Raw genomic sequence first — 27,211 nt, forward strand, 5'->3', positions numbered from 1 at the left:
AGTTTACGATCTTGTGGGGCCGCATTACTAGCTGTCCAGGGCCACATGCGGCCCGCGGGCTGGACACGCCTGACCTACCCCAAAGACAATGGATGTGTCAGCAGCCCCAGGAAGTACACCTGGGGGAGGGGAAGAGCTCTGCCTTGCAGGATAATGCCCTGAATACAATGAGCGCCTGATGCTGTTGCTGGGAGACTTCTGTGCCTCCCAGCTGGCAAGAGCATCTATACGCCTTCTCCAGGGCTTGGAGCTGATTCCCAGCCTTGGTCTGTGCCTAGAGGTGATGAGTTGGAAGAAGGGAGCGTAGCTGGCTCAACCCATTTGAGTACAAGAACCCAGCAAAGAAAGAAGCGGTTTATTTTTGCTCCCCGCTTCCAAAATACCCCAGGGACTCCAACACCCACTGCAGCAAAGCCACTGGAAGTAGAGCTCCCATCAAGAGAGAAAGAGCTAGAAGCAAAGGCCCTGCTGACAACTGGGGCCGAGTCCATCGCCTTCTAACTGGTCAGTTACACTCTGAGGAAGTGCAGTGACTTTACAGTTGTAACGTTAAGTTCAAAGTGAGTTCTGCTACAGGACTTATCCAGCATTACAGCCAACTACAGGCTGAACAGCCTGGCAAAGAGACAGCATTCGGTCAAAGCTACCACCCAGAAATAGGTTACACAGGACTCCCCACCGCTGCCACACAAGCGGTTTTACAGCCCTCGACCACCACTAGCCTATTTCCCAGCAGGTGGGCAACCCGCTTACAGAAGAGGTGAAGGCCAGGTTAGTCCCATGCCATTTGCTTGCCCAAGAGGGGCGCACTATCCCAGTACAACTTAAGTGAGCGAATTGAATCCCCCAGCCACAACTTACCCATTGGCTCTAGTGTGATGAACATTTCTACTGAGTTCAGTAACAGAACTGGACCGTAGAAAGCAACGGCCATTTGTAATGCAAAAAGAAAAAAAAAAAAAAAAAAAAAAGCCACCCTGCCCAACCTTCACAGGTTACACGCAGAAGAGCTAATCAGTTTGCAAGGAGCAAAGAGTCCTGCGGTGCTTTATCTGCTGTGCTGCTGCAAAAAACCACCAAATATTTCCATCCACGAGGGCTTTTATTCTCACATAACAGCTAGGTACATTAAAAAAGGACATGAGCACGAACAGCACAAATAAATTAAGTGAAGTCAGAGAGGTCTGATCGCCACTGGTCATTCACACTTCCAAACCATGACGACAACAGATTGCTAGGGTAGGTGGCCTTGGTGCGATCAACGCAACGCGTGTCAGGTGCGATCACTGGTGAGGAAGCTTGAAACAAAGCTGCCTACGCACCACGCTTCTTCAAAGGGGGGCACATCAGTTAACCTCCACAGCGTGGTCAGGAAAGGGCCCCTCTTTGGTGTTCCAAGGAAAGATATTTCAGTACAAGAGGCTTTTAAAACTAGTTGCAATGAGATTGGACCCTACAGGCCACCTGACTGCTACAGTGACCACTAAGGAAAGGGTACAGTTCAGGCCAGTACCTGCTAAGGATCTAAGGACTATGGCATGAACAGTTTGCCATGGGGCAGGCGTGGAGACTGCATGCGAGCCCTCCTTCCACTGCTTGATGAATTAGAGGATGCTTAGACATTCCTTCCCCACCTCTGTGCAGGAAGGAAGAGACATTGTGTTGACTGGTCCCCATGAATCTGTAGAAATCTAGGCTAAGAAAAAATACCAAGTGTTGCTCGCGCACAAGAGCAGTGTAAGATTAAGCTCTCCCTTTGGTCCTCCTCAGCACCTGCAAGTATGGGAAATAAAGCTCCTACGCAAGAGACTGTCCACACCACTGTCGCTGCTACAGACCCATCACATATACTTAGTTGTAAGGGAGCTCCAAATCGAAGTGCCACGAACGTAGGCCCACTTGTGCTCCCTCCACAGGGAGGGCAGCAGAATGGTTGGAGGGAGAAGATAATCAAGGGTTAATTCAAACAACACTAGGTCTCAACATTTCCCATCCCTCAGCTCACCAAGCAACAGTTCAGACCTGCACTGCAGAAGGTACCACTGAGGGCTGATCTTCAGAATGGTCACTGTTCACGGGCCCACTATCCCTTTCACAGACACTACATGTGGAACTGCTATAAGCTCACAACGCAGAGGAGCTAGATGGGCAGGCAAGGGAATCCTCGGTGAATGCTCCAGTTCTCGACGGGCATGGCAGGAGGCTTTTTGGTCTCTGCTGCTGTTGTCCTAGAGAGAAGCAAACCACCCTGCCGGCGACTTGGCCAGGGCACTGAGGCTTTGCTGCAGGAGGGGTGGCTGTTTTCCAGATCTTGTTTCTATCTCACTGTGCTCCGACACGAAGAAAGATTTCCACAGGTCATTGTGCGGGAGACTGGGATGGGGAAGCATCCTATAAGCCACCCTTTAATCCAAGACACCAAAAACACCTTTCCTTGGAGGCAACAGTGTTCCTAGAACCCTGTGGGAGTGAGCACATTCATATCCCGGGGTTTGAGGTTATGGGACCGTGCTGGCTGTTTCTTCCCCTCCATAATAGGAATGTCCATCTTGGGTGGTTTGAAGGTAGCTGGGTCCTCCGCCATCCTGGTGGCCTGGGCACGGATCAGCTCCATTGGGGATGGCTTCTGGGCACCCTTGTAGGGCTGGACGGTAAAGGCCCCTAAGGAAAGAAGTTGTTACAGCAGAAGAAACAAGCAAATCAAGTAACGCTTTAAAAAAGACTAATGAAATAAATTATTATGTGATGAGCTTTTGTGGGGCAGAACCACTTCCTCTGATCTGGAGATGCGGCATTTCCGGTACAGCAATGACTGTTTTATAACACAGCTTCAAACCTGAAATAAAAACTGACAAATCAGAGACACAACCAATGAACATCAGTCTGACTCACTAGATTCCCCCCTACCAACACCAAATGACAAAGAATTCTCTTAGACTCCTCCCAACAGTCATAATGACTCTCTAGCTTTTTATACTCAATGCTTCCACAACCATGCACAGCCTGACATTATGTGCAAACGCCAATAAGTGACACAATCTCAACCGTGCTGAACGTGGTGCTGTCCAGAGTCTCACAAATAACTCAGACATTGCAATCAAGCCGGCTAACAAAGGGGTGCTGTTGTCATCATGAACAAGTCAGCCTATGAACACGAGGCAGCTGGACAACTATCCAACACCATATTTTGTAAACCTCTCCCCTCTGATCCTGCTTTAGAATTCCAAAAGAAACTACACCATCTTCTTAAAGAACTCCCTGCCTCTGCTCGGGACCAAATTCACTCAGATGTGCCATCTGAGCCCTGACCCAGATTATTCTATTTCCTTCCAAAAAAATCCAGAAACCTCAAAACCCCGGACACCCTATCCTTTCGGCTACTGGCACCCTTACCACCGGAACATCCTGCTACGTAGACTCCCTCTTCAAACCCTACACCACCAACACTCTTAGGTATCTCCGAGGTACTACTGACCTCCTGAGGACATTGCAAAACATCGGAAATCTTCCCAAAACCATCCCTGCCACCATGGATTTCGAGGCTCTCTACACCAATATTCCACATGAAGATGGACTGCAAGCAATCAGAAACACCATTCCTGACATTACCAGGGCAAATCTGGTGGCTGACCTATGTAACTTTGTTCTCCCCCACAATTATTTCCAGTCTGGGGACAACCTATACCTCCAGATCAGCAGCATTGCTACGGGCACCCGCATGGCCCCCACAGTATGCTAACATTTTTATAGGTGACTTAGAACGTTTCCTGGGCGCTCATCCCTTATTACCGCTCCTTTACTTATGCTACATCGATGACATCTTTATCATTTGGAGCCACGGAAGAATTCTACAGAGATTTTACCAACCTGCACCCCACCACCAATCTCAGACTTGATAATGCCACATGAGAGCACCATTTCCTGGACACCACAGTACAAATCACTGATGGCCAAATCAACATCACGCTCTACCGGAAACCCACTGACAGCAACACGTACCTACATGCCTCCAGCTTCCATCCAGCTCACACCACACGATCCATTGTTTATAGTCAAGCCCTTAGATAAGCATCTGTTCCAATCCTACTGATGGAGACCAAAAGCTTCTAGATCTCTACCAAGCATTCGGAAAACTTAATTACCCACATGGAGAAGTTTTAAAAAAAAAAAAAAGATTGGCAGGGCCAGACGAATACTCAGAAACCAACTTCTTCAAGATAGGCCCTAGAAGGTCAACAACAGAACACCACTGGTCATTACCTACAGCCCCCAGCTCAAACCCCTGCAGCACATCATCGAAAACCTGGAACCTACTGGAACATAAGGGTACACTCTGAGACGCCTGTTCTCTCTTATAGACAACCACCTACGCTCTGGAAAATGCTCACTAGCAACCACAGGCTACACCACAGTAATAATACTAATCCTGGAACTTCTCCTTGAAAGAAATCCCCTTGCCAACTTTGTCCGCATATTTATTCTGGAGATACCATCACTGGACCTAACCAGGTTAATGACAGGATAAGAGGCTCATTCCCCTGTACCCCAACCAATGGGATATATTCCATCACATGCCAGCAATGCCCCTCTGCTATGTATGTTGGACAAACCGGACGGTCACTTTGCCAGTGAATGAATGGGCACAGAGCAGACCGTAGGAATCTGAATACAAATAAAGCTGTCAGTGAGCATTTCAATGGAGTGGGCTATCCTATTAAAGACCCAAGAATCTGCATCTTACAACAGAGACTTTAACAGCAGATTACAAAGCGAGACGAGTGAACTGTAGTTTATGCTCAAATTTGCTACGGTAAGGCTAGGCCTTAATAGAGATAACAATTACCTCACAGGCTACAAAGACAGTTTCCCTACCTTTGATATTCATAATGATCTCAGGCAGGACACTTAGTATTTTGCTCCCCTCCTCTTTCAGTGCTGTGTATCTGGAGGTCAGTTTTTATTTCAATTTTTTTAATCTCTGTGTTATAAAACCGTAAGTACTGTACTGGAAATGCTGTATCTCCAGATCTGAGAAACTGGGTCTGCCCCACGAAAGCTCATCACCTAATAAATTATTTTTGCTAGTCTTTAAAGTGCTACTGGACTGCTTGTTTGTTTTGTTAGAATACAGACCAACATGGCCACCTCTCTGTTACTCTTGTTACAGCAGATGAGGAAAAACAAAGAACCCAATATTGAATAGTTCACGCTGTTTTACAGAACATTCACATTATCAAGGCCTGCAACCTAAGAACCAAAGGACTATGTTAAGAAGTATTCATATGCTTCTGAACACATCCTGCCTCATACAGATCCAATAGCCACAGAAATACACAATGACCATGATGGATGCGAAGCACACACAATAATTTCACTTTGCTCTCCCTCCCAGCACAGACGGTTCCGGCTAGAGATCGCTCCCTTCCTGCTACGCAAGCAGCAGAAGCGGCGTAATTTCAGAATTCACAGCCAACACGCCCGGTGCAAGTTGGACAGGCTACCTTACACCCAGCTCTGAAGTACATCCTCTGCCACAAGGGAGAGGCTGCAGAGCGTCGATTCTGTCACTAAAGAGAACAGTGGCCACCTGTCAGGTGTCTGTTTCCACTGGCACATCCACCAGATGCTGGGGAAAAAGCCTGGGCAACAAAAAATGCAGCTACAGATAAAGGCTGTTACCTGGCAGCTAAGTTCCTAGGAAATCTATTTATGGCCACTTAGTGCTAGTTTTCACTGAACAGCCGGCGTTCAGGGTGGTGACGGAATTTACAAGTCACCCACGTGAGCACTCTCTGTCATCTCCTGCTACCTCTGGCGGCTTCAAGAAGGTGTCCCCTCCTAGAGAGGCCACATACCTGTGTCATTAGCCGATTTCTGGACAGCCTTGGGTCCAAAAAGGCTCCATTTTTCAGAGGACGTTCTGTCTCTGTCCCCACCACTGGAATCCATGGACAGCCAGTCTGAGCCAGTGATAGAAGTGGAGGATCCCTGATTAAACCAACCCCTGGAAGAAAGTAATAATTTTGGAGTAGATAATAACTGAAAGGGGAACCAGTTTAGTCTTTGCCAGCATGGGCCCACCAGAAGCATTCGCTCCCCACGCAAGCATTCACGGGCCTCTTGCTTTAAATCCATTTCTCTGCATCCATGGACATGTATTTGTCTGTCCAATCCCAGTAGAAAGAACTTGTATCACCCAGTTCTAGAAGTTCTCTTACTAATGTGGCCAGTCTGACAAGTCAGAGCTGACTATTCCTACAGAAATCCATGCGGGCTCCAAACTCCACCCCTTCAATCAGATATTTGAGTTCTCCAGGGCTGAGCAGACAGGCTAGTTGTTGAAGCTCTTGCTTTAAGTGGCCTGAAGGAAACCGGCTTCTCCTGAGAAGCAAGGGACTGCCCTGTGTGGGACTGTACCTGTGTTTCTGTTTGGGAGAGGAGTGGGGGCTGCTGCTTGGAGTGGATTGAGTGGAAGATGCCTGTTTGTCTTCTTTGGCCATCTCTCCACTCTGCATCTTTAACTTCTGTTAGAAGGGCAAGAGGAAGACAAAAGCAATATGAACCTTTCAACAGAGGTGTTAGGAATAAAGAATGCCACTTCCCCTTTAACTGATGGACTACTATGCCAGGAGTTACAGCTTGGTGTGTTACAAGGTCTGCAAGCAAAAGTGCCTATTAAAATGTATTCAACCCATGAAGAGCTCCAATGGTAACAGTTCAAAGTCATGCACTCTCAAGGTGGTTCACCCTACTCTGTCAGTGCATTGTTAAGATTTTGCCTGACACTTCTAAAGGAGTCTGACTCCACAGCGAAGCTAGTTTATCCAGAGAACTAGCTGGATAAAGTAGCTGTATCCTGGCTGTACGCATCGACAGGACACTCGTGGCTAGGTGCCACAACACCCACTGGCCTCACACAGTCGTGGTTTGAATCTCTCCCCCTCATCTGGCTCAGTGACAGCTGGCGTATTACAGGCAGACAGACTGCTGCTGCCTTCTCTTATGAGTGCTGGAGAGTCGATCTAAGAGTTACCTGTGTTCTCTTCTGGCACGTATGGAATAGACAATTCAGCAGTTGACAGGCGCCACACTACGAGTGGTGGCTGTGGGCTAGCCGGGAAGAACAGTTTGATTTGACATCCTACGTTGTTTGCTGCCAGTGCAGTTAAAGCACTTCTGGATTTGTAAACCAAGCAGGTTTTCTATGGAAGTGGAAAATGAGATCGTGGGAGTTTGTTTTCAAAGAGTCACTTCCCAGAGAAAAACTGCACTCGCACCCATTGCCTTCTTGACTCCCGGTGTAACGAAGTCCGACAGAGTCTAAGACGAAGACAATGAAGCCACGACTAGGTGAGGTGAGGACATTCAGTGCTCTGGAGCAGAAGTGCAAATACATTCAGACCAGGATGGCTAGTTTCGGAAGCTTCATCTGTCAACCTCTGCATGACTACAAAACAAAGCCAAGGCAGGCTATTTAACGAGAAAAAACCCTGCCATTGTTACCAGTTGAGTTCTCCTGACAGCCATGAACAGTGAGAGTGGGCCCCTAAACAGTTCCGTGAACCTTTGCCGCATTCTAGGGACAGTTGAGTCCCTCAGGGGCAAAGGTGAAACTCAAACAAACTACAAGAAAGCCAAAGCAAAGCAGAGTACAAGACAAATGTCTTACATGGAGCGCCTCGGCCACCCGGTGGTACTTTGTCTCCTCAGCGGTGAGGCCCTTGTGGGGAGTGTATCCAGCATCTCTCAGCCCTGCCTGCTGTTCAAAGCGCTGAATGCTCTCCTGAGTCTGCTCTAGAATGGACGAGATGACACAGTCACACAAACCAAAGGAAAACGCTGCTGCCTGCCTGCAGTTCTAGCAAACGCAGAGGCGGCAAGAGACATGGGGTTTCCATTATCCGTAAGCTAGCTCTGTGATGAATCAGCACAGAGACAGAATGCGACAGACCGGTCAGAGGGGTACAATTTCTAACACAACCGGTCACAGACACACATGAGCCGTTGGGGTTCTAAGCAAACAGAACAACTTGGAACTCTGCAATAAGACTGCCCCCAAATCACAGGCTTGTCATACACCCATCTCTCCTGGAAAGGGACGAGCTAACGGTGCTGCTTTAGCACTGTCTTTCTAAAACCCCAGGCAAATCAAACAACCACTCAGAATAATCCTAATTCATCCCAACGCCCTACAGACAAATGTTGCTGCCTGTTCTTCGCCTCAGGCGCAGGCGTCGGGAACAGCTAAAGTAGCAGTCTTTCAGAAACCTTTGTCAAAACTGTTAGTTACTTCTGAAGGTTTTAATTCTCGTTTATGACTACTGGATTGTGTAAAGTGACGGGAAAACTCTGGTTCAGAAGTCTCAACATCTCACAGGCCAGCGTCTCCAATTTTAGTTATTACAACTGGAAAGAGACAGCCTTACCATTGCTACCAGCATGGGATTTTACACTGCGTCCCTGAGATACAACCTTAGCAAGAGTTAAGGCTCTTCCTTACGTGGCATAGCTACGGAATCCCTCTGTTAAAGGTGCGTGTTCTTTGGATACGATTAATTCCCCCAACGAGAGCTCTTAGGGCTATTGCAAAGCAATGAAATGGGCTTGCCAACTGGTTTGAAAATATTTTTGTAAGCTGTGGAAAAAACTAGGTACAGAATTGCTCAGCTTGGTGTTCTTTACTATAAAAGAGACTGCTTCCAGTACAGTGTAACTACTTGGGGAACTACGCTAACCCCTCATTAAAGCAGTACAGAGGCTATCCTTCTGCTAGACCTAGGTTCCTTACTGCTGACTTTTTTGTAAGGCTTCTATCAAGATGCTCACGTCTGCCAGCTAACGACAACATGTCTCTTTGGGAGCTTCCAGAACCATGAGTGAAGACAACCCCACCTAGGCTGGAAGTGTTGATTGCATATTAAAGTTTGAGCTTTAGATAGCCAGGCAGCGATGAAGTAGGAACCAGGACTAAGTTACAGCCTCGCGGTTAGAAGCTACCCGTAAGGAGCAAGCCGACCCTGCTGCGCTCCAGAGCCAATCACATTCTAAAGCCTCATTGTGAGCAGCACAAAGTTCTTTTAATGTTCAAAACAACTCCACTGCTGACGGGGAATACATGCAAGCCAGTGACTTATACTTTAGTACTCTATTAGCTTGATGGCCCAGTTCTTCTCTTGGCTCTGGTCCCATTTCAAATCATGCTTATTGGTTAAACAAAATGAGCTACTAAGCAAACACATAACAGCTTGGGAGCACCTGCTCTCCTGACCCCCGTAACAAAAATAAACCTATTTAGAAACCACTGCAGCAGACATTCATTGTAGAAACCAGTTTCTCCACAATTCTACCACGAAGCCAGTTCCAAGCAAGTTTCAGATTTATTCACTCAGCATTTGATTTAGCGCAGCATTTCCTGCCTACTTCCATTAGTGCACCTGCAAAGCTTGCAAGGCCCCCTCGCGCATGCGCAAATTTCTCTAGCCGACACAAATTCCCCAGTTTGGTCTCTGAGGCTGGCTGAAGCAGTAGGTCGCGAAGTCCAGCCACATGTTCTACAGGATGTTGTACGTGCTCTCAGCACATACCCCATTCCCATGCCTGTTAAGCAGCCTAAAACAAAGGGAGTTCTTACTTGTAATGAGAGAATTCATGATGATATGAGTGGCCTTGGCCTTCACCACTGGGACCTTGTTCACACTTTCAGTGGAAGATGAGGGGGTTATGACAGGTGGATACATGCTAGCCTCCCCTTCCTCAACCTGTGCAGAAGAAGCGAGGTACAGTTTAAGACAGAGGAAAGAAAGTAACCTCTTGAACATTACACACCTTCCCTGAATTCTCGTCATGAGGGCTTGAAACACCACGTAACCAGTTTAAAAAAAAACAAAAAAAACAACCAACTTGTATCACTTAAGAGTCATGATTAATCATAACCAGTACTTCCACGTTCTAAAGGAACTAGACATGTTAGAATCCTTCCAAGATAGAGCATTCCTGTTATCAATTGACATGGATTTGGAAAGCACTCAGCTCATAGCCAGCAGGCTGTTAGTCTGAGTGGCAAAGGTCACTAGGGGAAGAAACTAGAACCAACCACTTCTCTTTCCATTCAGGGCCCAATCTGACCAAAACACGTGACAGGTTTTTTCCTCCACAAAAGGAGATTCTTTGATAAATGGCACTAAACTTGCTAGCCAGCATCCTGACTGGGGAGAACAAATCCACATAAAAGCCAGGGAGCTCAAAGTTTCATGTTATTACTCTAGGCCCTACTCCAATACTTGATACTGGGTTTAAGACGTTCTAAACTTAGTCAAGCGCCTCACAACACACACAGTTTTGCCCAACTTCACAAGACTCTGAGGACCATCTGCTGGAGTCTAACTGTTTACTTTAGAAAACGAGAGCATCTTTTGAAGTGTGCCGCCTACGCCCCATTCAAGTTGCAAGCACTGAATACTCTTCTCGTTGCTGGGCCCTGGCTCTTTGCACTGTGCTCCAACCAAAGGCTTTATCTGCACAGGAAGTGCCACCAGTAGACTAAATAACCAGTTTACGCAGACGCAGTTAAGCCAGTTTAAAAGACTGCCTGGACACACCATCCTGTATCAGCGTGCCTTGCTTCAACTGAATCAACCTGCCCACGGAGCATTCTACGGTCAGACACTAGAATCCGAGAGGACACATGCCCACCCTTCAGAGGCTGCCTTGAAAAACGTTGAACCGTGAATAAACCACTGGAGTTATGCGCCTTTGTTTCTTTATGATGAAAGAAGGCCTGAAAAAAGTTATTTCACCACCACCCAAAGAAAGGGGGCGGAGGGCAGGAACGTCAGCTCTGGCTTTGCCAGCACTTTCAGATGTTTAAGGGGTAGACTTTTCACGGTTTCGACAGTGGCGGTCTGGACTAGTCTTTAGTGCTCCGTCCATGTTAGCCGAGATGCCGGGTAGTGGTCTGACTAAAGGTCACTCCTTGGTTGGCCAGTTTTCACTCGTGATAGTTAACTCTTTCTCCAGTCAGACGTATAAGCTGAACAGGAGACACACTTTTCACGTTGAAGTCAACCAGGAAGTTGTCCTTGACCAGAACACTCTCAGTTTTGATCCACTCCTGCAGGGCACCTTCAAGCAGTAGCCACCTGCTGACTCCAGAAACGTTCCTAGTTTTTATCCTATTAGAACCCAGCAGACGTCTCCCTGCCCGTCCCCTCACCCACTCTAAAGTGCGTACCTTTGAAAGTTCCTGGTACTTGCGCTCAGGGATGACAGGCTGTTTCCACAGGACATTGGAGTGCATATCTGAAGGGGGAGGAGTCATCGGTGCTGTATCCTCCAGGGCATCATCATAGCTGAATGCCCGACGATGCATTCCAATTGGCAGGGACATCTTTCCTAAGAGCCCTCCAGAGCTATGCTCAATAGCTAAGAATAAAAACAGCAGCTTTCATGACGGGACGCATCCTGGACATAATCAAACTGTGCTATTTAAGACCACCAATTCTTTAAGACCTAACTGTTCAAAGACGTGCTACAGCTCACACCACTAAAAATGACTCCCAAAAGAAGCAAGTGTTAGGAAGCTTCTCTTAAGCAACTACCCAAAGGACCAGTAAAGTCTGTGGTAGAGGAAGGGACCTTCAATGAGCAGTTACCTTGAGGATATTTTGATGCGATTATTAAAGAGACTCACCCTTAGCACAACTTTCACTATTTTGAAAGAACAGGTTTTGACATGCAAAATTCTAGGAGCTGGTTTTTGTTTTACTAGCTCATTCCAAAGAGTCAGATTAGATGGGACACTTTAATCACAAGAAAGTTATCCTATAACTCCTGCTTCAAATCATAGAATGCTAGGACTGGAAGGGACCTTGAGAGACCATCGAGTCCAGCCCCCTGCCCCCACAGCAGGACCAAGTACTGTCTAGACCATCCCTGATAGACATTTATCAAACCTGTTCTTAAATATCTCCAGAGATGGAGACTCCACAACCTCCCCTGGCAATTTATTCCACTGTTTGACCACCCTGACCGTTCGGAACTTTTTCCTAGGCTACGTCTACGCGAGCACACTACATCGAAGTAGCCTGTTTTGACGTAAGAATATCGAAATAGGCTACTTCGACGTGCATCATCTACACATCCCCCAGGGCTGGTGCCATCGACGTTCAATGTCAAAGTAGTGACGGAGATCGTCGAAAGGAGCCGCCCCGGAAGGAAATGCGGAGCGTCCACACACACACACACACACACACACACACACACACACACACAAGCGCTCCCCATCGAAATAAGGGGCCAGCAAAGCCACAAGCCGCTCCCTTAAAGGGCCCCTCCCAAAAACACTCGGCCTGCACAGCACAAGATTCACAGAGCAGACAACCGGTTGCAGACCCTGTGCACGCAGCATGGACCCCCAGCTGCAGCAGCAGCAGCAGCCAGAAGCCCTGGGCTAAGGGCTGCTGCACACGGTGACCATAGAGCCCCACAGGGGCTAGACAGAGTGTCTCTCAAGCCCTCAGCTGACGGGCGCCATGGAGGACCCCGCTATTTCGAAGTAGCGGGACGCAGATCGTCTACACACGCCCTACTTTGACATTCACCGTCGAAGTAGGGCACTATTCCCATCTTTGGGCAGTAATAGCAATTTCGATGTCTCGCCGCCTAATGTCGAAATAGCACACGGCACACGTAGACGCGACACGTGCTATTTCGACGCTGCGCCGGCTACTTCGAAGTAGCCGACTAGTGTAGATGCACCCCTAATGTCCAACCTAAACCTCCTTTGCTGCAGTTTAAGCCCATTGCCTCTTGTTCTATCCTCAGAGGCCAAGAAGAACAAGTTTTCTCCCTCCTCCTTACAACGCACTTTTAGATACCTGAAAATCTGCTATCACGTCCCACCTCAATCTTCTCTTTTCCAAACTAAACGAGCCCAGTTCTTTCAGACAACAAGTCTTTGCAGTAATTCAAGTAGCAATTTCTTAAGCAACTGCACACAAAGGCTCACCAGCCGCTACACAAAACCTGCCGTTGAACGGGCTCACAAGTCCGATCGGGGAGAAGCAGCAGCGCAAGTGCTTTCAGCAGTGCCGCTTCAGAGAACAGGGCTGCCGGCTCTGTGCGGGCCGAGGCCGGGCCTAAAGCGACCTCGCGGGGAGGGGGGCAAGACAGCAGGGCCTGCGGCACTTTAAAGACTAACACCACACAGGGCTCCGGTTCCGCCGGACACACCCGCTTCAGGCCGGGGAGATTCCGGTGAGTGGCAGCAGAGGCGACGGGAACGTAACAGACAAGCGGGGCGGGGGGGGGGGGGGGGGACGAAATTAAAACCGACAGCTCAGCTCGCCCGGCGAGACGCGGGGCAGGGGGGAGGGGGAGGGGCAGGGGGGCCGGCAGCGCTCGGGCTGCTGCCCGGGATCGCGGCGGCGGCGGCGGCGGCGGCGGGCGCGCAGGGCACCAGGCAGCTGCCGTCTCTGCTGGAGGGGGACGTAACACACCCGAGACCACGTCACCCCCCCGCTGGCCCAGCGCGCTACCAGGGGCCCCGCACCAGCCTCGGCGCTGCGTTACCGGGCACGTCCGGGGGGCGGGACGCCATGGCCGCGACCCAGCCGAGTCCCGCCGCGGGCAACGCAGGACGGGAGGCCCCGACAGCCCCGCGCGGCCGGACCTGGGCTCCGCCCGCCGCTAGCAGGCCCGCCGGGGCCGCGGCTCGGGCCGCAGCCGGAGGCGAAGGCCGGCGGCGGGGCAGGGGGCGGCGCGGCGGGCGAGCTCCATGGCGCGGGGGCGGGGCGGCTGTGATCTCGCGATACGTCGGCACGTAAAGCGCAGGTGGGCGGGGGGAGGGGGGCGCCGTGAGGCACGCTGGGAAGTGTAGTTCGCCCCGCGGCGCGGCCAGCGAGCATGCGCGGACCGGACCGGCGTCTCCGGGCGGGTCGGAGCCCCCGGCGCTGCAGTGCCCGGCCCGGCGGGTCGGTGCCCCGGGCTCCCCGCGGGCAGAGGCTGGAGCGCGGCGCGGCGCTGCGCCCTCCCGGGGAGCCGCGTCTGGCCAGCTGCTCCGCGGGCGGCGGGAGCCACCCGGCCGGTACCGCCTCGGTCCTGGCCCGGCAGCAGCGGCGCGGGCAGGGCCCGGTGGCCCGGGCCAGCCGGGGAGCAGCACGCGTGGGAGCGCGGCGCCGGGCAGGGCAGCGCAGGCTCCCGTGGGGCTCGGCCCCTCCCTTCCGCCCACGGGGGCCACGTTAGCGCACGCACCCGGCAGGAGCGGAGCCGAGCCGCGCCGCGGTCCCGGCTGCCAAGGGCTCGGTGCGGCCCCTTTAAGGGCCCGGCCTGGCCACCTGCGGCGGGCCGCCGGGAGCCCGAGCTCCCATGGGCCCTGCCGCCGCCCTGGGACACCTCAGCCTGGCGCTGGGCGCCGCCGTGGCCGCCCTGGGCTCGCTCCTCTTCATCGCCTGGAGGACGTACTGCTCGGACGGGGCGCGCTGGGAGCCGCTGCTGGCCGCGGGGCAGGAGGTGGGCCGGGCCGGGCCGGGTGTACAGGCTGTCCCGGGGTGGGGGGGCGCCTCCCCAGACGTGTCTGCAGCCAGTGGAGCCCAGGCTGGGCGAGTCCTGCTGCCAAACGAGCCTCTCTCTGCCCCACTCCCCGGGCGTGTCTGTCTAACCCCCAGGGACTGCAGGGCCGATAGGGAAGCGCCTCTTCTGCCCGGCCCCACCCCCGTCTCTTGTACCTCCAAAGCAGCCAGGCTGGGCAGCCGCTAAGGTGAGCCTGGGGGAGGAACCACCCCTCCGTGGGGCTCTAAGACAGCTCTTCCCTCCCCCCCCCCCCAACTTCCGTCCTGCCATGGCTTTGCGTCCCGGGCACCTGCCCTAGTTGTGGCCGTGCCCTTCCATCGGTTGACCACAGGGCGGTGGGGGTGCCACCTCTGGTGGAGAGCGGGGACAGCCTGGGCTCCTGGAATCCCAGGGCTGGAAGGGAGCTCAGGAGGTCATCTAGTCCAGCCCCCTGCTTCAAGCAGGATCAGCCCCCCTAAGTCATCCCAGCCAGGACTTTGTCAAGCCGGGACTTAAAAACCTCAAGGGATGGAGAATCCACCACCTCTCTAGGCAACGCACTGCAGTGCTTCACCACCCGCCTGGGGAAGTAGTTTTTCCTAATATCCAACCTACACCTCCCCCTCTGTAACTTCAGCCCATCGCTCCTTCTTCTGCCATCTGACACCGCTGAGAACAGTTTCTCATCCTCCTCTTTAGAGCTCCCCTTCAGGAAGTTGAAGGCTGCTATTTAATCACCCCTCAGTTTGTGTGAACTAAACAAGCCCAAATCCCTCAGCCTCTCCTCACAGGTCTTGTGCTCCAGCTCCTTAATAATTTTTGTTGCCCTCCACTGACCCTGCTCCAGCAAATCCACATCCTTTTTATACTGAGGGGCCCACAACTAGACACAATATTCCAGATGTGGCCTCACCGGTGCCAAATAGAGGGGAACGACCACTTCTCTAGATCTGCTCAAAATGCCTGTCCTAATGCACCCTACTATGCCGTTAGCCTTCTTGGCTACAAGGGCACCCTGTTTACTCATACCCAGCCTTTCATCCACCATAACCCCTAGGTCCCTTTCCATCGTACTGCTGCTGAGCCAGTCAGTCCCCAGCCTGTAACAATGCTTGGGATTCTTCCGCCTCAGGTGCAGGACTCTGCACTTCTCCTTGTTGAAACCCATCAGATTTCTTTTGGCCCAGTCCTCCAATTTATCCAGGTCACTCTGGATTCTCTCTCTACCCTCCAATGTATCTACCTCTCCCCCTAGTTTTGGAAGTGGCCGCAGGCTGTGGTTACAGGCTGGCATCAGTCCTCTGCCTGCAGCACTGCCAGGACTGCCCTGCTCCCAGCCCCTGCAGGAATGGAAACGGACAGAGCCCCAGGCTGTGCCAGGTCAGGATGACCCCTGAGGCCTGGACTGGGCAGGGAGATGGAAGGCCTGGTACTGAGCTGTCGTTCTTACACGGAGCACAGGGCAGCATGTGGCCAGTTGCTTTGCTTGTGCTTGGCTCAGGCCTGGGCAACATCTCTTCCAGCTACCTGGGAGCCTGGCATTGCCTCGGGGACCCTGCATCAGCCACTTGGCTGCTCTGATTCATTCCTTGTTCTCCTGCAGCTGGATTTGTGCATGAGGCAGGTCCTGGTGCTGGGCCTGGATGGAGCTGGGAAGAGCAGTGTTCTGCACTATATCTCCAGTGAGGCACCCAAGGACCGCACAGCCCCCACCCAGGGCTTCAACTCAGTCCAAGTGTGTGCTGAAGGCTTCCAGATCGACCTGCTGGAGTGTAAGTCTGTCCCTGGGCTCCCTTGGCAGGGCAGAGCTGACAGCCTGGAAACTAGCCCCCAGAACTGGCCCACCCAGAGAATCCCAGTACTCAGAGCCAGGCCGCCTGGGAATGGTCTGCCCCAGGCTTATCTTGCTCCCTGTCTGCTAGAGCACTTGTGTCAGAGCTTCTCTGTGTGGCTGGGGATGCCGAGGTCCCTGTGCACTGCTTCTGCTGCAGGAGGGTCTTCTCTTCCCATTCCACAAAGCACCAACCCTCTGACCACTTTCCAGGCTCAGCCTGGGGTGTTGGGCTCTGGCACTGCAGCCCCAGCAGCGTGCCCTGTCAGGCGAGGGCTTGGGTGGCCAGCCAGGAGAGATTCAGGTGCTGCCCAGTTGATTAGCAGAGCATCCACAGCTGGCAGCCTGTGTTCCATAGGTGGTGCAGACCTGCACATGCCTTGGTAAATATAACCTATACCACTCACGGAAGGATAAAGCGTGAGGGATGCTGATCCCCAGGCCTGGCTCCTGGGCTGAGCAGCTGACTTCTGGCTCTGTGTGTCTCAGTGGGTGGCAGCCAGAACCTGCGATTCTACTGGAACCAGTACCTGAGGCACAGCCATGTGCTGGTGTTCGTGGTGGACTCTGCAGATGGGCCGCGCCTCCCCACAGCTCGACAGGAGCTGCACTGTCTGCTGGCTGAGGATCTTCAGTTGCCCTTGATCATCCTGGCCAATAAACAGGTCAGCATCTCATCCCTCTGGCAGCTTGTTAAGGCCCTGGCTGGCCCCAGGCAGGCACTGGCAGCAAAGGATTTTCAGAGCTCCAAGGCAGAGCTGCTTGGGCACAAAGGGGGACCCCCGTGCAGCAGGAGCTGGAAGGGACCTTGAGAGGTCATCCGGTCCAGTTCCCTGCCTTCACAGCAGGGCCTATCACCACCACCACCACCATCAGTAACCGTGGGCTCCGTGCCTGTTGGTGTCTGATGCCTCTCTCACTATGTCCATCTTTCCCTATCCAGTGCAGAGTGGGTTAGTTTCTGTAGACTAGCTCTGCACCAATCTACTACATCATCTATGCGTTCTCTGGGGGGTCTGCCTCTCCTATTCGAACCATCCATTATGCTGAATACCAGGGCCTTGATTTTTCATTCGTTGTTCATTCTGCAAATATGTCCAAATAGTTGTAGCTTCTGTTTCATAACCTTCTGCAGCAGGTTCTCTTTCGGCTGTATCTTCCTATATAATTTCTCATTGGTGACCTTCTGCATCCATTCTATTCTCAGAATCCTTCTATAAACAACTCCTTTCGAATGCCAATGTTCTTTTCAAATCTTTCCTTATCACCCACGTCTCACATCCGTACAACCAGCTGCTGAATACGTGTTTTCAAGACGCCCAGCTTTGTTCTTAACCTAATCACTTTGCTTTTCCAGATCTTACCCATCGCCTTCAAACTCGCTCTTGCTTTTGCTGTTCCCTTCTTACAGTCTAGGTCATACGTTACGTTGCTCCCCAGATATGTGAGCTTCTCTACATTTTCTAGTTCAATACCATCCACACTGATCTTCCTTATCTCCCAATACCTTTGTTTTTATGGATGTTCATAATCAGTCCCTACCGCTTCCCTTCTTGGTTTAACACCTGCACCGTTTTCACTAGCTTCTCATCTTCCTCAATGACAACTGTATCGTCCGCGAACCTCAAGCTAATTCTTTTCCCATGCACAGATACCCCTTCTGCCTCCTCCTTGATCTTGGCCATCGCTCTCTCCAGATGTGCGATGAAGATACTTGGCGATAATGGATCTCCTTGTCTCGTACCTCTACTTGTTTTAAACCAACTTCCCAACTCCCCACATGTTCTCACCGCTGCCTCCGCATTATCACTGATATCTTTCAACAACTGTATCAGTCTGCTCTCCGCTCCGTATGACTCCAACACTGCCCAAGTCACTTTCTGATCTGTACTGTCAAGTGTCTTTTGAGACATCGACGAAGCAAGTGTATATGTTTTTGTTAGGTTCCCCCCCGCCCGATCCCTAAATGCCGCCCTCGAGGCTTGAGCTCACAACTCTAGGTTAGCAGGCTAGTGCTCGAACCACTGAGCTATCCCTCCCTTCAGCTGGTGGGCTCTGAAGCTACGGCAGAGTGCAGCCTGACTCTTTCTAGAGATGCCCTTCCCACCACCAACGGGAATGAGCGCCAGCCCCTCCATTTGTGTGGGGCCCCGTCCAGCCCCAGTGGAGCCACGTGGCCAGCTCTCAGCCCTGGAGGAAGGGGAGCAGGGTGGCTTGGCAGGAGGGTGACACCCTTCACACCCAGCTGGTCCTGGTTTCTCCTAGGACAAGAGCGGTGCCCTGAGCGTGGTGGAGCTGCACCAGGAGCTGGCCCTGGACACACTGAATAGCCAGAGGGAATTCTTCTTGCTGCCCACAAGTGCCACCCAGGCCGCGCTGGCCACTGCCACCAGCATCCGGCACGTGAAGAGCCTGCTGCTAGAACTGCTGGCCCGGCTCTGAAGCCTTCTCTACGCCCTAGGGCTGACCAGGTTGGACAGATCCTGCCGCTCCCGAGGCACCAGCCTGGGGACTGAAGCTGCATGCTGCGATCTCCTCTCAGAGAGGCTGGGCAGACGCACCCCCTTGGGGCACAGGCAACTGGCCTGTCTGGGACCCCGGCGAGAGGGAAGAACAGTCTTTGTCCCTGCTGCTCTGGGGTGAGAGCAGCCCCTGTGCTGCCAGCACTGGCTGAGGCGGCACAGTCTCGCTCAGCATAGTGGAGCGGGGGTGCCGGGGGGTCCCTTTGGACAGCTTTTCTCCCAGGCCTCACAGGGACTCTTCCCTTCCCCTGAAACAGCTTTGCAGGCAGGTGCCATCCATGGCTGTGGAAGGGGGAAGCTCCTGGAGTAATGGATGGCCCAGACCATCCTGCCTGCAGGGGGCAGCTGCCAGACCGAGGCACTGGGGCCAGTCACGCAGCTGCCGGCTGAGAAAAGCAGTTGCAGCTCCTCTGGGCCTGTGCTGGGCCCACCGGCTGCAGCTGCAGCAGGAATGTGAGCAGCCCCAGGGCCGAGGGCTGCAATGTTCCTGAGCAGCCCCAGGTGCCAGTCCTGGGGAGGGGCTTGGGCTCGGTGGAGAGGTGCCTTGCTGGCAGGCGAGGGAGGCACCTGCTTGTCTGCCTGACTCCCGCTGGCTAAGGGAGTAACGGCAGCTGGGGTGTGGAATCAGCTGCTCCTGCCAGATCCAGCGGAGGGAGAAGGGGACAGAGGCAGTGCCTGGAGCAGTTTAGATGCTCCTCAGGGAGTGAGGCCCCTGAGCTCTGCCACCCACCTCCCTGCATGGCAGAAGTAGTGGGGGAGGCCCCAAGGAGCCACAGCCCCCCCAGCACTGCTGCAGTGCCACCCTAATGCAGTCAGGCCCTGTGCTGCCACCACCGAATGACCAGGGTGGGGCAGAGCTGGGGGGGCAGGAGCGGCTCTCTGCTGCCCAGGGGATGGTGCTCAGCCTTTCGCAGGGAGTCTGTACCCACCAGACACACTTGGGAGGAGGGCAGGGAGCTCTCCAGGGCCGGTGGTGCTCAGCCCAAGGCACCAGCGTTCCCCGTGCTGGTATTAAAACAGGGACTTTGTGACCGAGCACTGCAAGTTATTAAAACTGAGGCGACTGTGGCTGGAGCTGATGACACTTGGTCAGTCATTCTGCTGTGAACATGATGTCCATAAGCCAGTTCCCCAGCCCATTATGGCTGTAAGCGGAACAACGAATTCACACGACTACAACTGATGGCTAAGTTGGCGCCTGGTCCACTCGGGCCTGCGTATCCCTGGGAGATGAGGGGGAGGGCATCCAGGCAGGGGGATGTAAAGCACAGGGAAAGGCAGTAGCCCCAGGCTACCCCCGCACCCAGAACTGCTGTCCCAGAACGGCCAGCAGCCCAGCCCTGCGAACTCTTGCGTACAGACTGACCGATCCAGCCCCATTACGGCTGCAGGTGGGGGCCACTCCTGAGGGGCCTGAGCAGTTCCCAGAAACAAAGGCTTCCGTGGGCCAGTGCCAGGGCCCCCTGGCTCCGCCCCGTGCAGCTGGAGCCAGCCAGAGGCGGACTTGTGGTGGTTTGGAAGGGGATGATTTATTGTAACAGAGCTGGTCTCTTCCCTTCACCTGTCATGTGGAGGCGGCGGTCATGTCCCACGAGGGCCTGCTCATTCCCACCTGCTCCAACAGAGAGTTGATCCTTCCCCACCCACAAGAAGCTCCGTCTAGTTTAGTTCTGTCTGTTCTCGAGGGCCCCAGCCCATCTTCCCTTGTTTGCCTGGAGCGCGGCAGCTGCGGCTCGGTCGGGGGGGGCGGGAGCCGTCACTGCTGGTCCATCTGGACCTGCTGCAGGGAGGCGGTGAAAGCCTGGAACTCCTCAGGATAGAAGCGCTTGTACACACTGATCTTCCTCTTGATCTGCTTGGGCGTGTCCTGGTAGTAGTTCTTCTCATCACGAGCCATTTCCTGGGGTGGAGAGAGGGGAGTCAGGGAAGCTGCCCCACTGGGCGCAGACAGACTTCCAGCAGACCGCCAGCAGCCCAAGACCAAGCAGCTCTGCAGCCAGGTCCACCCAGCACAGTGTTGGCACTGCGAGTTCCCCGCCCCATGGCCGTCACAGGCAGGCATGATTAAAGGCTGGGTGAGGTTTCATGCAGCCCAAAGGTGAGTCAGAGGCAAGCCAGGAGATTCAGAAAGCCACTGCCCTGTCAGAGCAGTCAGGCAGTGGGATGCAGGCCTTAGGACATGAACCACCTCTGTCTGCTTCCTGGCACTTCCCCTCCCCACAGCGGCCACCAGCGCAAGGTTCCCAGCTGTCCCCTGAGCCTCCCCCTGCAAGGGCAGAGATCACCCACCTTGTAGTTCTCGCCATGGTTCTGTATCATGTACTGCACATAGTCGATGAGGTCTCTGGAGAGCGTCTCCGACTTCTTCTCTGGGAGGCTGGCCTCATACTCCAGCTCTAGGCAGCCACAGGACAGAGAGACAGTGAAGCAAGGAGGCCAGAGACAGAACCCTGCAGCATTTCTAAGAAGCCCTGATGCTTCCAGAGGTGGAACCTGGTATCTATGGAAATGAGGCTGAGCCATGCATCAATGGCAGTAGCTGATCTACATCAGGGATTCTACTTTGACCTGTCCAGCGCAAATGGTCACTCCCCATTAGAGGAGGCAGAGACCCGAACAGTAACCCATGGCTCTGCAGCTCTCCTACCTAGAGCAGGGAACACAGCAGCCAGATCCAGTGCTCAGGTACAAGAGCAGGTAGGAGTGGGACGGACGTGAAAGACAACACTTGGGATGTACCCCAAGATAGAGCTCTTAAGCCCGTACCCCAGCGCAAAAGCTGGCAGCACAGTAAGGGCCTTTGCAATGTGCCAGGCCAGATGCTGGAAGGCGATAAGATGGTAAAGCTCACAAGCTAATGAATCCTAAAACCGAGCAGGGCCATGGTTCAGCTCAGACATCAATATGGGACAGTCTCTTCCTTCACATCTGGGTCTAATGCAATACAGGCTGTTCACTCCTCAGTGGGGAGGAGCTGCGCAGCAGGAAGCTTTCCAGGATGCTGCTGGGGCTTGTAGCTCTGCTACACAAACCAACTGCCTCTCTCATAGGACAAGCCAACAGCTGTGCCTCTTGGTCTCCTTGTTGCAAAAACCAGAGAGGATCAGCGAGTCCCTGAAAACGATCACAGCCCAGAGCTCCCCCGGGGAGGTGGTACCAAGGCAAGGCCCAGAGGCGTGGGAAGGGGAAGCGGAACCCACTGAGGCAGATCCTGCCCGAGGGCACAGGGCAGAGAACAGGGGTTGTTGGCTACTTGAGCACTTGCTGTGGGCCGGCTGCACAAGCAGTTCATTTCAGACATCTGTGAGAAAGCAACAGCAGGAAGAATAAATCCCAGAGTGAGAGCACAGTAGGGAGCCCGACTTCCTGGGTGGCAGGTGCATAATACTGCAGCAGCAAACACCCAGGCTTGGCACATTACCACCACATCCTGGCACCTGAGGCAGGACTTTGTTTGCACGAAATTAGCACAGTGGGGACTGCAGTGCCCAGAGGCTGCATCTCTGCTCTGGAAGGCTGCAGATGCCAGCCAAGCAAGCACTCTTACAGCCAGAGGACTGTGGTACCAACCAGCTAGGACGTACGGCTTCTGCACAGTCCTCGTCCCTTCCTCTGGGCCGTCAACCTCCATGGCCATCACCTGCATAGGATGGGAGGAGATGAGAGCTCAAGAAAGTGCCATTCAGCTGGGGCTCTGGAAGCTGAATAAGAATATAAACAAGTATATGGAGAGACATCTCATGGAATTGGAAGGGACCTCGGGAGGTCACTGAGTCCAGTCCCCTGCACTCTTGGCATGAACCACCACCACCCAGGACAGATTTTTTTTTTTTAAATCTATTTGCCCCCCAGACCCCTAAACAGCCTCCTCAAGGACTGAGCTCACAGCCCTGGGTTGAGCAGGCCACTGAGTTATCCCTCCCCACAATCTGGCCAGAGACAGTCTTAAATAGATTTTCCAGTGCAAGTAACTATCATCACCCTGGAGTTCAGAAAGCCTCATTCACTGTTTACTTCCTATGCTGTTTGGCTGGCCTAGAGTCACTGTCCATGTTGAACATACGAACGGCCATGCTGGGTCAGACCAAAGGTCCATCCACCCCAGTATCCTGTCTGCCGACAGTGGTCGGTGCCAGGTGCCCCAGAGGAGGTGAACCGAAGACAATGATCAAGCGATTTGTCTCCTGCCATCTGTCTCCAGCCTTTGACTGAAGGCTAGGGGCACCATACTTTACCCTTGGCTAATAGCCATTTATGGACCTAACCTCCAAAAATTTATCAAGCTCTATTTTAAACTCTGTTAGAGTCCTGGCCTTCACAGCCTCCTCCGGCAAGGAGTTCCACAGGTTGACTGTGCGCTGTGTGAAGAAAAATTTTCTTTTATTAGTTTTGAACCTACGACCCATTAATTTCATTTGGTGTCCTCTAGTTCTTATATTATGGGAACAAGTAAATAACTTTTCTGTATTCACTTTCTCCACACCATTCATGATTTTATATACCTCTATCATATCGCCCCTCAATCGCCTCTTTTCTAGACTGAAAAGTCCCAGTCTCTCTAGCCTCTCCTCACGCGGGACCCCTTCCAAACCCTTAATCATTTTAGTTGCCCTTTTCTGAACTTTTTCTAATGCCAATATATCTTTTTTGAGGTGACGAGACCACATCTGCCCGCAGTACTCAAGATGTGGGCGTACCATAGTTTTATATAGGGGAAGTACGATATTCTTCGTCTTATTCTCTATCCCTTTTTTAATAATTCCTAACATCCTGTTTGCTTTACTGACTGCCGCTGCACACTGCGTGGATGTCTTCAGAGAACTATCCACTATAACTCCAAGATCCCTTTCCTGATCTCTTGTATCAGAATTTGCCCCCATCGCACTGTATGTATAATTGGGGTTATTTTTCCTAATGTGCATTACCTTTCACTTACCCACATTAAATTTCATTTGCCATTTTGCTGCCCAATCACTCAGTTTGCTGAGATCTTTTTGAAGTTCTTCACAATCTACTTTGGTTTTGACTATCCTGAACAGCTTGGTATCATCTGCAAACTTTGCCACCTCACTGCTTACCCCCTTCTCTAGATCATTGATGAACAAGTTGAACAGGATTGGTCCCAGGACTGACCCTTGGGGAACACCACTAGTTACCCCCCTCCATTGTGAAAATTTACCATTTATTCCAACCCTTTGTTTTCTGTCTTTTAACCAGTTTCCAATCCATGAAAGGATTTTCCTCCTATCCCATGACCACCTAATTTACATAAGAGCCTTTGGTGAGGGACCTTGTCAAAGGCTTTCTGGAAATCTAAGTATATTATGTCCACTGGATTCCCCCCGTCTGCATGTTTGTTAACCCCGCTTCAAAGAACTCTAATAGATTAGTAAGACACGACTTCCCTCTACAGAAACCATGCTGACTTTTGCCCAACAAATCATGTTCTTCTACATGTCCGACAATTTTATTCTTTACTATTGTTTCTACTAATTTGCCCGGCTCTGACGTTAGACTTACCGGTCTGTAATTGCCAGGGTCTCCTTTAGAGCCCTTTTTAAATATTGGCGTTATATTAGCTGTCTTCCAGTCATTGGGTACCGAAGCTGATTTAAAGGATAGGTCACAAACCACCATTAATAGCTCTGCAATTTCACATTTGAGTTCTTTCAGAACCCTTGGGTGAATACCATCTGGTCCTGGAGACTTGTTACTGTTTAGCTTATCAGTTAGTTCGAACACGTCTTCTACTGACACTTCAGTCTGGGACAGTTCCTCAGATTTGTCACCTACAAAGGACGGCTCAGATTTGGGAACCTCTGTAATATCCTCAGCCGTGAAGACTGAAGCGAAGAAATCATTTAGTTTCTCTGCAATGGCATCATCTTCCTTGATTGCTCCTTTTATATCTCTATCATCCAGGGGTCCCACTGCTTTTTTAGCGGGCTTCCTGCTTCTAATGTACTTAAAAAACATTTTACTATTGTTTTTTGAATTTATGGCTAACTGTTCCTCAAAATCTTTTTTGGCTTTTCTCATTACATTTTTACACTTAATTTGGCAGTGTTTATGTTCCTTTCTATTTGATCACTAGGATTTGACTTCCACTTTTTAAAAGATGCCTTTTTATCTCTCACTGCCTCTTTTACATGGTTGTTAAGCCACGGTGCCTCTTTTTTAGGTCTCTTACTGTGTTTTTTAATTTGGGGTATACATTTAAGTTGGGCCTCTAATATGGTGTCCTTGAAAAGTTTCCATGCAACCTGCGGGGATTTTAGTTTAGTTACTCTACCTTTTAATTTCTGTTTAAATAACCTCCTCACTTTTGTGTAATTCCCCTTTTTGAAATTAAACGCCAGAGTGTTGGACTGCTGCGGTGTTCTTCCCAACACAGGAATATTAAACGTTGTTATATTATGGTCACTATTTCCAAGCGGTCCTGTAATATTGAGAGAAACATCCATGGGAACATTGGTGCTTTCAGACTCAAGATCACAAGCCCAATATGACAATATTTATTAGTGCCAAGTTCAGCCCGACAGCATGTTGCTTTAGCAAACAGGGGCACTTCTCACTATTTTATGTGCCTGTAATCCAAATGAAGCACCTCCATGCTAACCGCACAGGCCCTGGCTAATGAACTGCTTGCTAAAAGACTCACTCTCAGGGGAGAAAGACTGAGACACAGCAGATCTCACTTGGGTCCACACCTCTCCTATCAAGACAGGGCTCGTTAGTACCTCATCCAAACTAGTTGAGGGTCTCCAACTGCAAGTAATAGACTAAACAGGTATTTTGGAGCATAAGCTGTCATGGGTAAAGACCCACTTCATCAGATGCATGAGTTGCGGGGGGGCGGTGTTCAGAGGAGTATGTAAAGAGGGGGGTCCCAGTAAAAGGGAGGCCCAGGGCTGACAAGCTCTATTCAGTGAGGGTGGAAATGGTCCATTATCAGTAGTATACGTCAAGGGAGGAGAAAAAACCAGTCAGATCAGTCAGGGCCACTGTCAGATTGTAATGCGGAGGTGTGAACTTCCAGGGCAGAGAAACTGCTTTTGTAAGGGGCCAGCCACTCCCCGTCTCTGTTTAATCCTTGGTCGATAGAGTCCAATTGCAAATGAATTGCAGCTCAGAGACTTCTTCTCTCTCCATTTAATTTTTGAAATTTTTTGTTGCAGGACTGCTACTTTCAAATCTGTGACAGAGCCTCCAGGGAGACTGAAGTGCTCTCCTACAGGTTTCTGTCTGGTGCCGTTCCTGGGGTCCGATTTACGTCCATTTATTCTTTTACGTAGAGACTGTGCGGTCTGGCCGATGTACAGTCCAGTGGGTCGCTGCTGGCACACGATGGCATAAACTGTATTAGCAGGTGTGCAGGTAAAGGAGCCCTGATGCTGTGAGGTCCTGTGACGATATCGCTGGTGTAGATACGCGAGCAGACTAACGCGGCTACCTCTAAACTTTTCTCTAAACTTTTCTGTTAGTCTATAAGGTGCCACAGGACCCTTCGTTGCTCTACGGCTACCTCTGTGATACAACGGCAACTAGACATCCGCGAGGGCCCTTAGAGAACCGTCACCCAGCCACCTTGGGGAGCGTTACCAGACAAAGCAGCTCCTATTGTCCCTCACCCCTTCCCCTCCATTCCTCGGGCCCACCCTCTGCACCGGGGGGAGTTTCCCATCCCGGGAGAAGCCTCCTGCCGCCGCCGCCGCGCCGCGCTTACCCGCAGCTGCTTTGTCCGGATGGGAACCGCTTTGTTGGGGTCCACAGCCAGGCCCATGTCTGCCAGGTTCTGGGACGCGGATTTGGAGCTGTCCCACGCGTGTCTCACGGGGGAGCTGGCGGAGACAAGGGAGTGAGCGAAGGGGCCATCGCGGGCGCCGCCGCGCACCGAGAGTCCCGGCCTGGGGCCAGAGGGCGGGGCGGGCGGGCGCCTCAGGAGCGCCCCCCACTGCACCCCCCCCACCCCCACCGCGGGGCCGGCCCGACGCCCCCACGAGCGGGGTCCTTAGTACCGGCGCAGCGGCCGGGACCCCTCTGCTCCCGCCCCGCCCACCATTCGATGCGGGGCGCCGCCCGCTTGCGCACGCGCCGGTGCAGCCGCTTGCGGTCGACGCTGTAGCCGAACCGCCGCCGCCGGCTTTTCCCTTTGGCTTTGGGCATCGCGGCGGCTCCCGGCTCACGCGGCCGCAGCGGCCCAAACGCGCGGCCGGCCGGGCGCGGGGCGCGGGGCGCAGTGGGAAATGTAGTTCTACTGCGAGGGCTCCCCCGGGGTCTCCGCTAGGGCTCGGTCCGCTGAGGACTACAT

The 27,211-nt window shown here is 52.3% G+C and overlaps 3 protein-coding genes across 7 annotated transcripts; 1 reads left to right on the forward strand and 2 right to left on the reverse strand.

Annotated features, from left to right (window-relative positions):
• Positions 1 to 1,083: 1,083 nt before the first annotated feature.
• Positions 1,084 to 13,782, reverse strand: KIAA1191 (KIAA1191 ortholog). 4 transcript variants are annotated; one of them, XM_075009969.1, is made up of 7 exons: positions 13,570 to 13,782; positions 11,231 to 11,421; positions 9,632 to 9,758; positions 7,670 to 7,794; positions 6,418 to 6,524; positions 5,856 to 6,004; positions 1,084 to 2,661 (listed from the first exon to the last, which is right to left on the reverse strand). In XM_075009969.1, exons 1-7 carry the CDS (start codon positions 13,595 to 13,597, stop codon positions 2,453 to 2,455), a joined length of 936 nt encoding a protein of 311 aa, XP_074866070.1. In that variant the 5' UTR covers positions 13,598 to 13,782; the 3' UTR covers positions 1,084 to 2,452. The 4 variants fall into 4 exon arrangements, with proteins under 4 accessions (XP_074866070.1, XP_074866072.1, XP_074866073.1 ...); XM_075009971.1 differs by having other exon boundaries at positions 13,550 to 13,782; XM_075009972.1 differs by lacking the exon at positions 13,570 to 13,782 and adding an exon at positions 13,007 to 13,535.
• Positions 13,783 to 13,896: 114 nt separating this feature from the next.
• ARL10 (ARF like GTPase 10) lies at positions 13,897 to 20,240 on the forward strand. 2 transcript variants are annotated; one of them, XM_075009668.1, is made up of 4 exons: positions 13,897 to 14,508; positions 16,151 to 16,319; positions 16,868 to 17,043; positions 18,644 to 20,240. In XM_075009668.1, the coding sequence occupies exons 1-4, from the start codon at positions 14,365 to 14,367 to the stop codon at positions 18,818 to 18,820; spliced, it is 666 nt and encodes a 221-aa protein (XP_074865769.1). In that variant the 5' UTR covers positions 13,897 to 14,364; the 3' UTR covers positions 18,821 to 20,240. The 2 variants fall into 2 exon arrangements, with proteins under 2 accessions (XP_074865769.1, XP_074865770.1); XM_075009669.1 differs by having other exon boundaries at positions 13,904 to 13,970.
• Positions 20,241 to 20,432: 192 nt separating this feature from the next.
• On the reverse strand, positions 20,433 to 27,140 carry NOP16 (NOP16 nucleolar protein). Its single transcript, XM_075009670.1, has 5 exons — positions 26,960 to 27,140; positions 26,627 to 26,741; positions 22,471 to 22,540; positions 21,190 to 21,296; positions 20,433 to 20,800 (listed from the first exon to the last, which is right to left on the reverse strand). Exons 1-5 carry the CDS (start codon positions 27,064 to 27,066, stop codon positions 20,657 to 20,659), a joined length of 543 nt encoding a protein of 180 aa, XP_074865771.1. The 5' UTR covers positions 27,067 to 27,140; the 3' UTR covers positions 20,433 to 20,656.
• Positions 27,141 to 27,211: the final 71 nt, after the last annotated feature.

This window comes from Carettochelys insculpta, chromosome 15 (assembly GCF_033958435.1).
Source record: "Carettochelys insculpta isolate YL-2023 chromosome 15, ASM3395843v1, whole genome shotgun sequence".
In the NCBI taxonomy this organism is placed as follows: Eukaryota; Metazoa; Chordata; order Testudines; family Carettochelyidae; genus Carettochelys; species Carettochelys insculpta.

Coding starts and splice junctions, on each gene's coding strand:
- KIAA1191 (XM_075009969.1), bottom strand. CDS start 13,597: ATGGCGTCCCGCCCCCCGGACGTGCCCG. Junction 11,422..13,569: donor CCGCCCCCCGGACGTGCCCG/GTAACGCAGCGC, acceptor TTTTATTCTTAG/CTATTGAGCATAGCTCTGGA. Junction 6,525..7,669: donor GGGTGGCCGAGGCGCTCCAT/GTAAGACATTTG, acceptor CCCTTCTAACAG/AAGTTAAAGATGCAGAGTGG.
- NOP16 (XM_075009670.1), bottom strand. CDS start 27,066: ATGCCCAAAGCCAAAGGGAAAAGCCGGCGGCGGCGGTTCGGCTACAGC. Junction 26,742..26,959: donor GCGGCGCCCCGCATCGAATG/GTGGGCGGGGCG, acceptor TGTCTCCGCCAG/CTCCCCCGTGAGACACGCGT. Junction 20,801..21,189: donor ACCATGGCGAGAACTACAAG/GTGGGTGATCTC, acceptor TCTCCACCCCAG/GAAATGGCTCGTGATGAGAA.
- ARL10 (XM_075009668.1), top strand. CDS start 14,365: ATGGGCCCTGCCGCCGCCCTGGGACACCTCAGCCTGGCGCTGGGCGCC. Junction 14,509..16,150: donor TGCTGGCCGCGGGGCAGGAG/GTGGGCCGGGCC, acceptor GTTCTCCTGCAG/CTGGATTTGTGCATGAGGCA. Junction 17,044..18,643: donor TCATCCTGGCCAATAAACAG/GTCAGCATCTCA, acceptor GGTTTCTCCTAG/GACAAGAGCGGTGCCCTGAG.